This window comes from Geospiza fortis, unplaced genomic scaffold, assembly GCF_000277835.1.
Source record: "Geospiza fortis unplaced genomic scaffold, GeoFor_1.0 scaffold46, whole genome shotgun sequence".
Lineage (NCBI taxonomy): Eukaryota > Metazoa > Chordata > Aves > Passeriformes > Thraupidae > Geospiza > Geospiza fortis.
The window spans coordinates 361,805-376,890 of record NW_005054586.1 but is presented as its reverse complement, the minus strand read 5'-3'; the positions used below and the strand labels follow the sequence as shown (position 1 = coordinate 376,890).

At 47.7% G+C, this 15,086-nt stretch overlaps 1 protein-coding gene across 1 annotated transcript in view; it reads left to right on the top strand.

The window, feature by feature from the left end:
• The first annotated feature begins 634 nt into the window (after positions 1-634).
• The window catches only part of HDAC4 (histone deacetylase 4), a 151,677-nt gene continuing 137,225 nt past the window's right edge, over positions 635-15,086 (top strand). The window contains exon 1 of the mRNA XM_031064399.1: positions 635-881. Coding sequence (XP_030920259.1) covers positions 860-881 — 22 coding nt within the window. The 5' untranslated portion in view covers positions 635-859. The remainder of the gene's footprint in view (positions 882-15,086) is intronic.

The window sequence follows — 15,086 nt, the reverse complement described above, 5'->3', positions numbered from 1 at the left end:
ATATTTTGGGGGCTGGGGCCAGGGGTTGCTGACTGTGGGTGATTTCCCCTCTGTTCTCTCTCCCTCCTTCTACTACACAGCTTCAAAATAATTGGGAATGGTGGACTTTTTTTTCCCCCTGGGGCAGTATGGAGCTGCTTCTTAGTAATCTGCTGGAGGCTTGGGTAGAGTGGGAGTGGAATTGATTGTGTGGGTTTTTTTCCTTCCTGCTCCAAGACCACTTCTTGGCACTGAGGAATTTTTCTTTAGACTTCTTTGGGGAACAGATGCGTGAAGTACAGTTACCACTCATACATATGGCTTTTAAAATATGGAAGCTGTTGGACTGAAGTGGCTTCATATGGTGCTGTTGGAGGATGAGAATTAACACGGAATTTTGGGTTTCTGAGACGTGAATGTGTCGTTGGAAAGTTGTTTAATTGTTTTTTTAAAAATATTGTTAAGTATTAATTTGCATCTTTATGGTTATTAATCAAAGTAACATTTACAACTCTGAAAATTACTCTCTCTGCAGCCCTTAATGCCTAAAATAGCATTGTAGTTTAATCTCAGGGATAAATAGGTTATGTAATGCACAATTTAAATGGCTGTTAATCTTCATTTGCTAACGCAGATTTTTCTTTAATTGCAGGTTCCCATTTTAAAAGCTATTGGAAGACACTCTGCCACCCTCTTGGATTACTTCCCATACGACTCAGCATGTCACTGTGCCCTGGATTTTACAAGGTGGCCATGATTTAATCCCCACTTCCCACTCCTATGTATTGGTGAAGCACTGGAGCTCTTTTGAGCTGCTGTTACTCGCGTGGGAACTGATCTGTCTCCAATCCCTTCTCCCAAGGACTAGACATTGCCAGCAATGAGCTCCCAAAGCCATCCAGGTAAGGGTGAGGCCACTGGGGTCCCAGCAGCGACCCCAAAACACAGTTTGGTGCATGAACACACCTTTTAATTGGTCTGCAATGCTCATGCAGACCCCCTCCCTCCCTTTCCTGCTTCGTCTGATACCTGGTGTGAAGGTGCCAAGTGCTGTTGGTGTTCCCGAGAGTTACAAGGAAGTTTTACTGTTTCAGACTTCTCATTGTTCTGAAATTTGGGTTTCTAATGGTTGCACCAGTGAAAATAGGTATTTTCTGAGTCATTAACCAGATATTTAATTTGTTAAATCCGTGCTGGTGAGCCCTAATGATATGGAGTGTACTTCCAAGGAACAGGCATGGTTCTGCTGCTGCCTTTAGTGATATTTAAGAAACCTGTTGGACTTTTTAACAGGAAGGAATAGTTTTGCTGGAACAAAAGTCAATTGATCCACCTCAATGCTGTCTGGGGGATTATCCCTAATGTGTCTTGTAAATTGAGGCATGATTCATCACTACCAAATTGTGCATTTCTGTCTGTCAGGAGGATCTGTAGCTGCTCAGTTACCTGCTTTCCAGCTTAAAGGTGCCTCACACATTTGTTTTTAGAGAGTCTGGGGCAACTTTTGTGTTAGTTGGAACTTTGTGAGAGGAATTTTAATTGTGCTTGGGCTGTTTCAGTTTATGGTACAGAACTGGCTGCTGGGAGGCAAATAATCCAACAACAAGAAGGCACGTGGAAGGACTTATTTCACTCTGCCTCTGAGAGATTACTCTGTGACTTCAGTTTAATCAGGTTGAGGTTAACAATTAGGGCTGAAGTGCTAAAAGCCAGAGAACAGCCCCTAAGGTTGAAGGAACTGCTTGTTTGTGGGGGAAGAAATCCTGCAATAAATAGGGGTGCTGGTGCCTACAGGCAATAGGGGGAGACCTGACCTTCTCCTCACAACTGAAATGAGTTTATGAGTCTCTAAAATCATCAGAACTATCAAAAAGAAAAAAACAGAACTAACAAAAGAAAAAAAACCTGGCCTCTGCTTCCATAATGTAGCAGTCTTAGATGAGGAAATTTGTTGGTACTATAGGGAGTTGAGAAACGTGTGTCTGTATGAATGCAGGTGGTTACTGGAGACACAAATGCAGAGTGATGTTTTTCAGGAGCTCTGTTCTTCAGATAACAGATAATTGTTGTTCCAGTGTTTCCATGACTCAGGAGTGAGGCTGGGCAGCTGTGGCCACCTGCTTTTCTCTCCTTGTGGTGGTGGGACACCTTAAACACCCACCTGCAGTCCAAACCCAGCCGTGGGCATTTCTTGGCTTCTCAAGGAGCTGCTCTCCCGAGGTTTGGGAAGTGGTGATGTCCTTCCTGGTTGGGCTGTTGGCAGTGGAAGCCTGATGCTGGTTTGCCTTGCTTCCTTTCATAATTCATCACTGAACACTTGTTTCTCCTGCCTCTTTCTGCTGCTTTGGCTCAGCGTTCCTGTAGATCCAGAAATCAGCTGGAGCTTTGTTTTTCTAAGGGCCCTTTCTAGAGTGGTGCTGAGGAGGGTGGTCTGATCAAAAGCCAGGGTGTGGCAGCTGGGCAGGATGCTGCTGGATACCCACCTTGTGCCCTTCCTGGGTGCTGGGTTCTTACTCTGGTTGTACTTGCAAGGCTTGGGTTGGAATTCTGCAGTGTTTCCTGGTGGCTTTTCACCCCCGGTGTTCTTGCTGCTCATTTCTCTTTCAAGAGTCAGTTGTATAATAAGGAGCAGAAATATTTCCCAAGCCTTGCCAAAGATGACATCTGGATTTCTCATGTCAGTTACCATAGCCATGTTGATTGTACAGCTACAGGTAATTATTCCTAATGATGGGCATTGTTTAAGGGAAGGCTCTGGCTTAACTCAAGAGCCCATTAAGCCTTGCTTCAGTGGGTTCAAGCTTTCTTCTCTAATCTTCTCCAAGGCCAGCACTAATGGGATGTTTTAGGAGCTGTGCCATGAAATTGTTGCGGCATAGATGAATGGAAGTGGTTTGGGTTGGGTTTTTTTCTGTGCTTTTTCTGATTTTTCATTTCACTCCGCAAAGCTTTTGTGAGAAGTGTTGGGCACCGAGAGCTTCTCGCTGAGCAAGGTGGAAAAATACGGAGAAGATTTGAGTTGGCTAAGAACAGTGTGACTCCTTCCCCCACCACTGCCTCTTCTTTTGTTGTGTGTTGGGCTGAGATTCTGTAGGGAATAAGAAATAGCTTTTGGAGAGGAAGAAGAAGAATACCCAGGTGGGAGAAAACTTCCTGGGAGGCATCACGTGGCCTTTGGCTTTTGGCAGAGGAGTCGCCGCCTCTTCCAGCGCTGGAACAAAGCTGGAAAAAAAGATGCTGGAATTGTGCTGTGAAGGCTCAAGTTGCTGCTGAAGTATAATTAAGACAATTAGGCTAATTAAGATAACATTTAGGATTATGACAAAGCTTGGGGGGGTGGGGGAAAGCATGTTTAGTTTCACTCCTTAACCTGTTCACGTTGGCCACAATTTAGGCTTGCCTTATATAACCCGTGGTGCTCACCTTACCCAGGCTGACTGGGTTGGGAGTAGGTGTGGGGTGTTTTTATAGGGTTTTTTAATGTTTTAGGGTTTTTCCCCCTTCTCTTCCTTACCTTAAATGATTCCTTGCAGTTGTCTTCTACCTCCCTGCTTAATTTTCAGTGGCTTGAGTTTCACTATCGTTCTCTTCTTTAATCAGTAAAGATTGTTCTGCTGATACTAGTTATACATAAAGATTAGTTTTAAAAAACCAAAACACTTAAAGTTAATCACTCAACTGATTTGTATTTGTTTAAAGTTCACTTTCCTTTGTAAAAGCTGAAAATCTCCATGTTCAATGAAGCATTTTGTTTATGAAATGTTATCCTGCAGGAATTAACCAGTCTGAATGCAAATGCTCCATCCTTTCTTCAGAGCCACTCTTGCAGAGATGCAAATTTCAGCTACATTTTGCAGCGCTGAATGTTTGATAATTAGGAATATTGAAGTTTTGAGAATGAGCTGCCTGGCTGATAGGGCACAATCTGCAGCAGGGATCATGAGGGCTGAGAGGAGCTCCCGGAGGAAGCAGAGAGCTCCGGGATCACACGGCACCGGGAGAACGAGTTGGGGAGTCACGTACTGTGATTTGCTGGGCAGATAAGGACTTCTGCACGGGGCTTTATCTGCAGCCAGCCACTCTGCTGCCCTGCTCCACAGCTCAGCGAGGCATGGAGAGCCCTTTCATGCAGCACACACACACACACACAGGAGCTCTCCCCATGAGCATCTCCCAACGTTTTGCGCCAGGCGATAAATATTTGATGCGTTCGCTTTTTAAAGATTCAGAAGTTTCTGTGCAGATGCATTTCAAGGCGGCTTTAAATGACACTGACCTACTTTCTGGCAGCAGTGAGGCTGTCTGGGGAAGTTATCTGGGGGCAGGAGCATCGTTTCAAATAAACACAGGGGCTGTGGGGGTGAGCTCCAGCCCTCCTCTAGCAGGGCCGTGGTGGGTGTTGGTGGCTGTGGAAGAACATCTGGACATGGTGTATGATGGAGTCATGGAATGGTTTGGGTGGGAAGGGGCTGTGGAGCCCACTCCATCCACGAGCAGGGACACTTTCCACTATCCCAGGTTGCTCCAAGCCCCCTCCAACCCGGCCTTGGACACTTCCAGGGAGCCCTGCTTCCCCTTACCAGTCTGGTGCTCTGGTTTTACTGGATTATTCTGGATTGGGAATTCAGAGGCTGCTCTCCTGAGCAGCCTGGTCTCCCAGTTTTGGGGGGAGACTTTGGGGTTGGCTGTGGGGTAAACTCAGCAACAAGCTCTGGTTAGAAGAGCTGGAAACTCCAGCAGATGGAACTGGCCATGTCTCCATTCGCTTTCCTTTCTCTAGCCCACGACAGAACACCTTTTCCACCTTCATTCCTGTTCTTACCCACGTGGGAGCTGAGCCTGTCCTGGATTTCCTCTAGGAACGGTGTCATTTTGAGGTCCTTGAAAGTTTTAAGTCTGCTCCCACTAAACCTGTGAAGTTTTCACTTTCTGGAGCTTCAAATAGTTGGGACTTTCTGTGCAAGGGTTTGATTGTACCCTCAAAAGAGAAGAATAGTTTTGTGCTTCAGCTTGGGGTTCAAGCTGAAGTTCCTGCTAGGTCAGTGTCCCTGCCAAGTACATTCCTCTCATTTCTGCTTTTTCTTTAAATGCAGTTCTTGCACTTAGGAATTCTTTAAAAGCCTGTTTCTAAAGTAAGTTTTTTAGCCTGTGATGTTTCCTGCAGTGCAAAGATGAGAAGCAGGTACTTGTGATGAGAGGCTGAGAACTCTGGATTATTTTGAATGAAGTACAGGATAGGGAAAGGATATAAAAAAGGTTCAAGTCGGGTGATTCTGTAATAATGTTTGAGATAGTCCTTGGGATCTTGTGTCCCACTTGGAAAGGAGACAAACGGTTTTCTATGAGGTTACTACATTTTTGTTACTCACTTTTGGTCAAGCCCAGTTTGCCCTGTGTCTCATACTTCCCAAATTCAGTTTGTTACCGGAAGAGTGGATAAACAATTGCAATGAGGTTTCTTCTTTCAGTGTAGTGTTTAGTGGATCTTTTTCACCCTCTGACATCTCCAGAAACTGCCTTTGCAGTCAGAAGATCGCTGGGAGCGAGTGAACGTGGAGTAGCAGGTGCATGGAGAATGAACAATTGTGGAATTGGTAATTCTCCCATCTTTCAGTAAAGGTTTGCCAGTCCCTTTCTCCTTGTAGCTTGCCATGTACCAGGAACTCCCCCCCACGCTTTTATTTCTGTATTTTATTATTTCTGTTTAGGCCACTAAGCAGGGAAAGCCTTGACACATGCACTGTTTGAGCTCCCAGATGGAGTGGTCAAACCACTGAGAAATGGGGCACACAATTTATTCTTCTGCCGAGAAAACTAAAATTAATACATCAGCAGGTCTTTTAAAGGTTTTGTTTCCATAACCAAAATCAAAGTAGTGTTGTTTCATCAGTTACTGGGAAAATCTAAAGATGCTTTACCTGCAGTGCCCTGCCTTGCTCTGAGGTGCTCAGCAGCTCTTGGGGCTCCCCCTGGGGATTGCTGTCACCCTTTGGCTTGATGGACTCATTTGCTCAGGTGTGGGAGCAGATTTTTAGCCTTTCAGAAGGATGAGGCTGACATTAAACTTCATACCTATTGAAAAGCGAATTCCATATGGGAATAATCCCAGGTGGGCTTTTCTGAGACCCTCCTGTCTCAGCTGGCAGCCACCTCTGGTGGCAGCAGTGCTTGTGGGAGTTCCCAGCAGCTCCTGAGTGTGTTTGGGGTTCAGTGGGGCACTGCTGGTCCTGCTTTGAACCCTGGCAGCACAGGCTTTGCCAGGGAATCCACAGGCCAGACTTAATCTTCTCCGTGTTTGTAGCTGCCCTGCTCCACTTTGATGTTGCAAGAAATGTTTTGGAAGCTTGAGCTGCCAAGCGTGAGGAGGTTCTGCCAGGATGGCTGGGCAGGGTCAGCCCGGGAGGCAGGAGCCTGACCACAGCTACCTGTGGATACCTGGGGAAAGGGGGAAGGACAGGCAGGATTGTAATAACAGCCATTAAATACACCCTCTCAGCCTCTGCTCATGTGTGATGTGGATTTTGGGGGGGCTGATGGAGTAAATTTTATTTGTTGTTTTGTTGTTTCTTGGGTTTTCTTTTCTGTCATTTTGGTTGTACCAAGGGCCGAACAATCCCAGCGCTGAAAAACAACTTCTTTTGCTGACTTACCTGTGAACAGAGCAGAAGCAGAGTGCCTCTCCTCCAGGAGAAACTCACCACCAAAACAGAGCTGCTTGCAGTGGAGGGGACTGCTGGAAGCCCCCTGTGCCCTGTGCCAGGGCTGGCATCAGCAGCGCCTTGGAGAAATCGCGGCCGAATTCAAAGAAATCACTCTCTGTTTTTTTTTTTTTTTTTAAAAATCAATCCTCACCCTTTTGCTATTCTGGAAGCCCTTGTGCTGCCAAACCACATAAATAGCTTTATGGGGCAAATGGTGATGGGAGTGAGGTCTGCTTTGGGAGCTCTGAGCTGCCAGCCTTGGCCTCAGGTGCCTGTTTTGTGCTCCAGGGCAGCTGCTGAGGCTGTGTGATCCCACCAGGATCAAACCACGGAGGGGCTGTGGGCTCTGTGTGCCCTCGTGGGCTGTGCTGTGGGTGTTGAGCTTCTCTCTGGCAGCTGCTGCTGTCCATGACCTCGGTGTGGTGACTCTCTGTGTCCTGTGGGTGACTCTCTGTGTCACCCAGGATCGATGGCCCCCGATCAATGCGGGGGCTCGGCAAACGGGAGCAGCCAGAGATGGGAAACGCGGCCCCGGCTGGGGGATCTGCTCGGACATCTGGATTTTTCCGTCTGCTGCTGGAAAGGTGGTTTTGGCAGTTCTGATCAATTGACAATGCTTCAGGCAGGAAACCCTTAAAGCCTGGTGGTGATGTTAAAATAGTCCATTGAGAATTGTATTTTGCTCTTCTGTTTCGGCATTCAAAACTTGCACTTTCTACTCAAGCAAGGCTTAACCCTCTCTGTTAACTGTGACCTTTATTTTATGCTGCCTATAAAGAGAAACGGTTTTAAACGTTTTTTTTTTCCACTCCTGATCTAGAAAATGCTTGAGCTGCTCCTGTGGGAAGACATAAAAGCCTGAACTAGACCAACCCTCTCTTTTCTGGTCATAAAATCATCCAAAACAGTAAAAAAGATCATACACCAAACTCCACAAGTCCATCCAAGTACTGAATCCTTGACGTCTGTCGCTTCAGGAAAAATCTCTGCAACTTCCCAGAACTTGCTTTATTCTAAGTAAGGTGCCAGTGGTCTCACAGAACCTCTGCCAGGGGAAAGCATGTGATCCTCACAGCTTACCAAACCCAGGAGAAGGGCTCTGGCATCTCTTCCCTGCCAGCAGCAAGAATCTGATTGGCATTAGATGGCTTTTTCCCTTCCTTTTTTTCCTTTCCAGCAGGTGCAAGGCCTGTTCTGCAGGCTCGTAACTCTTGACAGGTTTATCGTGATGTCTTCTTGGCAGGTAGGGCTGATGCTATTCCTTCAGCCTGCACTAAAGATTCTTTTCTTTTTCATTTTTTCCTTTCAAAGTGGAGCTCTGTGCAGTAGCTCTTTCAAGGAGTTGATGGGGCTGTTGCCCCTGGTTTCCTTCTTTTTATCTTAACTGCAGCAGGTAGAGCCAACCTGAAGGGTCACTACACCTCCACCACCACCTCCAAATAAACTTGAGACAGGTTGATCTGAACAAACACAGCACCAAGTCTTGTTGACAGAGCTTTGGGAAAGCTCTGATTCATTCCTCTCATGTATTTTCTTTTTCACAAGGAAAGTTATGCAGGCAGGCTCTGCCTGATTCCTGAATCCTTCTGAAGAAGCTGCTCTGTGGAAATTGCCCTTTTAAATTTTTTTTCCTTCCTTTCCTCTCTTTTCAGCGGTGTTTGTCATGGGAGACCTCAGCCTGTTGTTTTTAGCAGCTCACCAAAGCGCTTAAGGAGAATTCCTCCTCCTGCACTGATTAATTTCTGGCATGGAGCACAAAATAGCTCTTGCGTCAATAAATCGTCACAGCCCTCGCTTGCCTCTGTCAGCGTAAATACTCTTGGACTCCAGCGTGCCCCCAGGCAGGCCAGAGGTCCCAGCTTGCAGCTGCAGGGTGGTCGAGTCCAAGGGTGCAAGGCTGGGCTGGCAGAGCTGCTGCAGTTGGTGCTGGCAGCCCCTTCACCCCCCACCCCTCCATAACTTCTGGAATTCTGCTCTGGTTATAAAGATAGATATTGTTCTGCAGCTTAGAACATCACGCGTTTGGGTGCATCTGTGTGATTTACTGGGAAAGCAGGAGTTGACTCCCAGCCTTGTTTCACTTCTTCACCTCCCATCACTCCTTCTCAAGCTGCTTGCTCAGACTCTTTTTTTTTTTTTTTTAATTGTATTGTTTTCATTTTATTTTTTTTTTTACTGGTACTTCTGGTGTTTGCTTTTGTTGGAGAAACGGTGGGATAGCAGTTGCACAAAAGAACGTGATGTTTTGGGAGTGATTGCCCAAATCATTGGGCAACAGGGACTTGATCTTTAGATGTTCCAGCCACCAGATGAAAGAGACTTTCTGCAAAGCCATTTGCTGGAACAGCTGTTGTGCAAACGGGGTGCTGGATGCTGCTGGAAATGGGGAGGGGAGTGAGAAACCTGCAAAGTGGGTCATCCTCCTGCACTAGGGATTCTTGCAGGGAAGCTGGAGGGAGCTGCTGGAGAGGCTGGCCCCATCCATTGGCAGCTAGAGAGTGGGATGGAAAGTGCTGGCTTTCTGCAGAGGTTCCTCCTTGCAGAGTGCCCTGGTGGAACTGCTCTCTGGGCTTTCCTGGAGCACGTTCCTCCTCCCACTGCCCCAGCAGCTGCCCTGCCTCTAAATGGAGCACTTGAGCAGACTTGAGAATAAGAATGATCTAGAAAAGTTTCTAAAATTTAGATTTTTTTTTGTTATTCTTTAATCTACATCTAAATACAAACACAAACTGTTGGTGGAGGGGGGGGAAATTCCTCAATATCCCACCTGTGGATGAAAACTCTTGGCAGGTATTTTTGCCAGTTTAGAGAAATCAGCTGTAGCTGCTCTAAACCAAACTGTTCCATTATAAACTTCTTCAGGTACTCCTTCTGTCCTTTGAAAAACAACCCATTCTGTGGATGCCAGTGGATCAACACTGGAAGGGGGGCCTTGATGGGATTTGGGTTTGGAAGAAATTCCAGAGGTAGAACACCTGTTTTGAGGAGAACGCTGTCTGCTCAAAGGTGACTTGCATTGCTAGAGAGGAGAGCACAGCTTGCCCTCAGCCTCATGCAGGGATTTGATAAACTCTGTATTTTCTAGGATTTCTCATCTTGTTCTCTTGGCCTTCCTCTCTGGAGCTGCAAACTAATATTCGCTGAGAGATTTATGTGTTTGGGCCAAAATGCAGAATGTGTGCAAAACTCTCCCTGCTGCCCTTTTCCCCCATAAGAGCTCGAGGTTTGAGAGTGAAAATGCAGGTTCAAAAGCATTTTCCTGATCAGTTTGTTTATTCCTTGGTCTGTGATGTGCAGGGTGGTGCTGGGGCAGCCACAAGGGGTTGAGGCTGGAGGAAAAGGCAGCGGGGTTGTGTCACTGGGGCTCTCTGGCAGCTCCCTGCCCGTGCCTGTGTCGGGGCGCAGGCTGCGTGGGCTTTTCCTGCTTTTCTCTTTCTTCTTCTTGATGCCAGGCTGGTGTTTTGGCTCTGCAGTGGGCACAGAGCAGCTCCCCTGATGTCACTGCTGTGTGTCTGTCCAGACTCCTTCTGTCTGAACTGTTCAGGGCTTATTCCTTAGGGCTGTGCTGGGGCTGGGCTTTTCCACAGCCTGGTGTTGGGTCAGGGTGCTGGAGCCTGCTGATCACACACACACACACACACACACTCTCATTTTCCCATCTCAGGTGTCTGGTGTGCCTCTGAGCAGAGAGCATCACGTGGGATGCTGCGGGCAGTGAGTGATGCTGGGGTAAACACAGAGCTGCAGTTTGCTGAGTGAAGCTGTGGCAGCTCAGGGTGTGCTTGGCTTTTCCTCCTCCCCTGAACCTGGGTGCTGGAGAGCTGGAGATCCCCTGTCCCCACTGATCAGGCTGGGACATGGGGTGGTTGTTGGTTCTGGGAGCTCTCTGAATTCCTTTGTGCCCGAGGTCAATTCTTTTTTCTTCTAAAGCACTGGAACAGGCTGCTCGGTGCAGTGGTGCAGTTGCCATCCCTGTAAGTGTTAAAAAAAACCACTCGGTCTCTAAAATTGAATATTTCCTTCCTATTTCAGCTTGTGTTTCACAATTGGTGCTGCTTTCTTCAGGAGAGGCAGGCAGGAGAGTCCCTTCAGGAGCCACCAGTCCCCAGAGCTGGGTTCTGTATTTGCAGCAGCCCTGGGACGAGCCCTCCCTCCTGGGGAAGGTGAGCTGGGATAAAGGGGTCTGCTTGTGGTGTCTTGTTTGGCTTTTCAGGCTCCTGAAGCCAGAGAGCTCTGCAGAAGGAGCTTGTTTTTATTCAGAAATAATGATGCAGTACTTGGTTTAGGCACATAAACATTTGTGGCTTGAGCAGGCAGAGGTATGATACACACTTGTGTTGGGAGATGAGTTCTGTCTCGCTAGAAACTCCTTTTTCTTCTTGCAAGAAACAGCTGTGGGACAATTTCCTTTGAACATCAGTGGGTTTTTCACCCCCCAAAATCTTCACCTGGTTTTATTTTGAAGTAAGAAGCACTAGGTAGTGTTTAGGAACTGTTGCTGGTGAGATTGTATCTGGCAAAGACACCATCTCACCAACAGCTTTCAAAGATTTTGGAAAAGGCAGAATGCTCAGTATTCTCTCCTTTAATATTTTTGCTTACTGTTTCCAGCCCAGCCTGTGTTTCCATTGTGTCTGTGAGCTTTGTCACATTTGCAAGTTGTTAATAACATCTTGGTTTGTTAATATATTCTCGGTATTGGCAAATTCTCCGTGATTTATCTGCTTAGATCTGCGTTATTTACCGCTCTGCCTCTTCCAAGTTAATGATTTCCCTGACTAAGGATACCTTTGTGCACAGGGAAAGATGCAGGGAGGAAAAATCCGCCTGGGATGTTCCTCCTCCTCCCAAACTGGAACTAGTGGAGGCTGCTGGCCACTTTCACTGGTCATCTCCTGAGTCTTTTAATTAGAATGCTTCTGACTCGGAGCTTCCACATCTCCTGGCTCAGGCCTTGGGTGCTGGCAGAAGAGGCATAAGAGCTGCGCTGTCTCTGGTCCCCAAATTGTAATTTCAGCTTAGATGTTGGGACAATGAAGTGTGTGAGGTGTTTTACCCCTCAGCACTGGGGGGCTCACCAAACGCTGCTGTGGGTGCAGGATGACAAATGCTGCCACATCTAATGAGGGATCACTCTGAGCATCCCATGCCTTGCTGTGTGGCTTCTTGGAGCTGCTGACCTCTGCCCGGTGCCCTTGGCCGTGCCAGCCCAGCCACGTGCTGGCAGCTGGGAGATGTTTTATGTTTTGTCTGGCAGCAGGGAAAGCTTGGTGCTGGTGGGAAGAGCTGAGAGGGCAGAACACGCGGGATGGGATGTGCTGGGTTTGGTGCCTGGCACGGCTGTGGCAGCTCTTCCCTGGTTGCCAGAGGTGCCAGGAGTGCCCAAAGCTCAGGGTTGCAGCCCAGACAGGACTGGGACTCACTGGGCACGTGTGGCTCTGGATGAATTGTGCTGTGCTCCGAATGAGTGGCTGCACACGGAGCAGGCACGTGGCACAGCTCTGCTCTCAGCAGGTGAAGCTGCAGCAGGAAAACACCTCTGGCTCAGCAAGACACAATAGCAGAGCGCAGGGAGCCGGGCTGAGGCTGTGAGGGATGTGGGATCCGTGCTACCGGAGGCTCAGAGGCAAAAATAGCACCGTTTATAATAGTACAGGGGAAGGCTCCTGCGCGACGCCTTTGCATTCTGCCAGCCCGTAGTGAATGGAGGAGTAGCTTGCTTACAGATGACAAGCAGGGATGAATAAGCACTTAAAAAATTTTTGGTGCTGGAGAAACAGCTTTTCCATCTTGGCCCCTGAGCTAGTCAGTCTTGCAGTCCCTTTCCTCAGAGTGTTGCTTGCTGCTTGGAATACAGGTGTTGGGAGGCGTGGAATTAAAACTCTCTCCACATCCCTTGGCCTCCCTGTGGGGTTCCCTGTTCTGCCCTTGGCATGCTCCAGGACGTGTTTTGACTGGGCTGTGTGCTGATTTTGGAGAGGACCCCTTTGCTGCCTGGCTTGCCCCCAGCAGCAGTAGGAGATATCCAGAGCACAATCCATGAGCTCCTTCACCAGCTATAAACGTGCCATCACCACAGACTAAATCCCTGATGGATTTTAGTGGATGGACACCTGAGGATCTCCTGGAGGTGAAATGGAAGAATAAACACATTCATTTGGATGCTTGAAGAAGAGCAGTGAAGTGTGGATAGGTGTAAAGTTACGTCCTGGAGTAAGGAACTGCTGTCCCTTGCTGTCTCAGCACAGGGGCTGTTGGCTACAGCAGCACTGCCTCTGCCCCTTGCTCTTGTCCTCTGTGCCTAATTTCCATGGGACACCTTAAGTATTTTAGCTGTTGGAGTTTTGTAATGGGAGGTAACATTGTTTGGATGTTTTTTTTTTTTTTTAAATTTTTTTTTGTTTTCTTTTTCCCTTCTTTCTTCCCCTAAACTGCTTCTTTGTGGGCTTTCTAAGGACCTAGTCCAGGGTGGAAACAGTGGGAAAAACACCTCGTGGTAAGGAGTAGAATGCACCTAGTGCTGTGTGTTTCTTCAAAGTCAATACTATTAATTGCTTTCTTGCTGCTTAATGATAAACTTGTTAAGACGTGGCCACAAGTGGTTCTCTGGCCAGGAAAATGTCCTTTTTGCTGTTGTGTTTGCCCCAGCTAGCAGTGGAGAGATACCTGCAGTACCTGAGGAACAGGCCTCATGAAAACTGGTATTTTGGAGCATTTTTCCACTTGCCTGTCCATGCCTAATGCCTGCACCATTCCTGGTGTGCCCCTCGCACCGCGGCGCGTGGGTGTGTGCAGATTTGTGTGAGGAGAAAAGCCAGCCACGGCCTTTGGAAAGGGCAGGCGTTGCAGCAGTGTCCATCAGGGCTTTTATTATTTTCATATTTGGCTCCAGCTGAAATGTCAGTGACCTCCTGCTCGGAGAGGTCCCATCCACAGGGAGCCCTGGCAGGCGTTTCCCAAACACAGCACAGGGATCTTGTACCCTCTTCTTACAGGACACATTTTACACCCTTGCATTGCAGTTCAGAGAGGGCCCCAGGCTTATTTCCTTCAAACATAACTTGTGGTGGTGAGTTTGGCCAGTCCTCATGGGAATTGGTCTCTCCTGAAGGTATGAATCCAGCCCTAGGCTGGGCTGTACCTTAGGAAGCTGAATGTTACCCTGAACAAGTGTCCTGCCTGACAGTGGGAAGCACAAGGTGTTTTGGCCTCTAAGAAGCAAAACAGAGAGTCCAAAATGGGAGCAGAATATAGAATCATGTGTGAGATGAGTTTATAATTCTGGCTGTTTTGGTGCTTGCTAACCTGGTGCTTTTGCCGGCCCAAAAGGTGAAGGTAAAGAAGGCCAGGCTTGCAATTAAATGTACAGTGAGAAGCTTGGGGGGAGACTTAAAGTTTGGGGCTACTTGCTGTTTGTGTGAACCGTGGAAAATATTTTGTGAACAAAACTTTCCATTAATATGGGGTTTGTGAATAATTCAGGATTATTGCAGATCAAATTTCAGAGAGAAGCACCGGAGCAGCGTGAGCTCCACGATTTTCCAGCTCTTGGTGCGTGCCAGTGTTTTGGGGAGGGAAGGGCGATTCTCTGGGACCTGTGCTCAGCTGAGTCAGCTTTATTAGCACTGCACGACTTCCTGAATTGCTGCCGAGGAAGGATGTGCTGTTGACTCAGAAGAAAGTCAGTGATGTCTGGGGACAGGGTCAGCGATGTGGATGCCTGAGTTCCAGCGTGCTCTTGAGGCTGTGAATCACTGCGACAGCTGAAATGAGTGAAAGGTGCCATTTTCTTTAAAAAAAAAAACCAAAAAACCAACCCAAATGAGAAGGTGGAGGAAGGCCCCAGAGGTCGTGCTTGGTTAGATAACAGGGCAGGATGGAATTTGTGGTTTGCATCATGAAATTTGGCACTGGCTTCAGCCGAGCGTTTCGCCCGGCTGTAAACCCGTGCGTTGCCTGTGGCTCGCTCCTGTAAACTCCGTCTGCACAGCTGCGAGCGCCGTCGTGTGCACACTCAATTCCTGAACTGGATCGGGACAGCGGAGGATTTTCTGTACGGAATCTTCTATTAAAAACACGCCCACACTCCCCAATCAGCCTTCCTTTTCCTCTGCAAACTGCTCATTTGTCTCCGAGCGCTCTGTCTGCCTCGAACATGCCTGTGTGTGTGGCATAGCTTGAATTTTTATGCCGAGGAATGTAAACACCAAATCCGCACAAGACTTGCTGAAGAACTCCGGGGCTCTGGTGCATCATCTGTTTGTTATGTAACCTGATAGAATGGGAGCGAAATAGAAACCAGATGTCAAGGCAGAGCAATTACAATTTTTCATCTGCGAGCATTACAGTAAATGCACTTTGTGTTCCTTGCCCCCCTCTCCGAATGTGGGGTTTTATTTGGGAAAG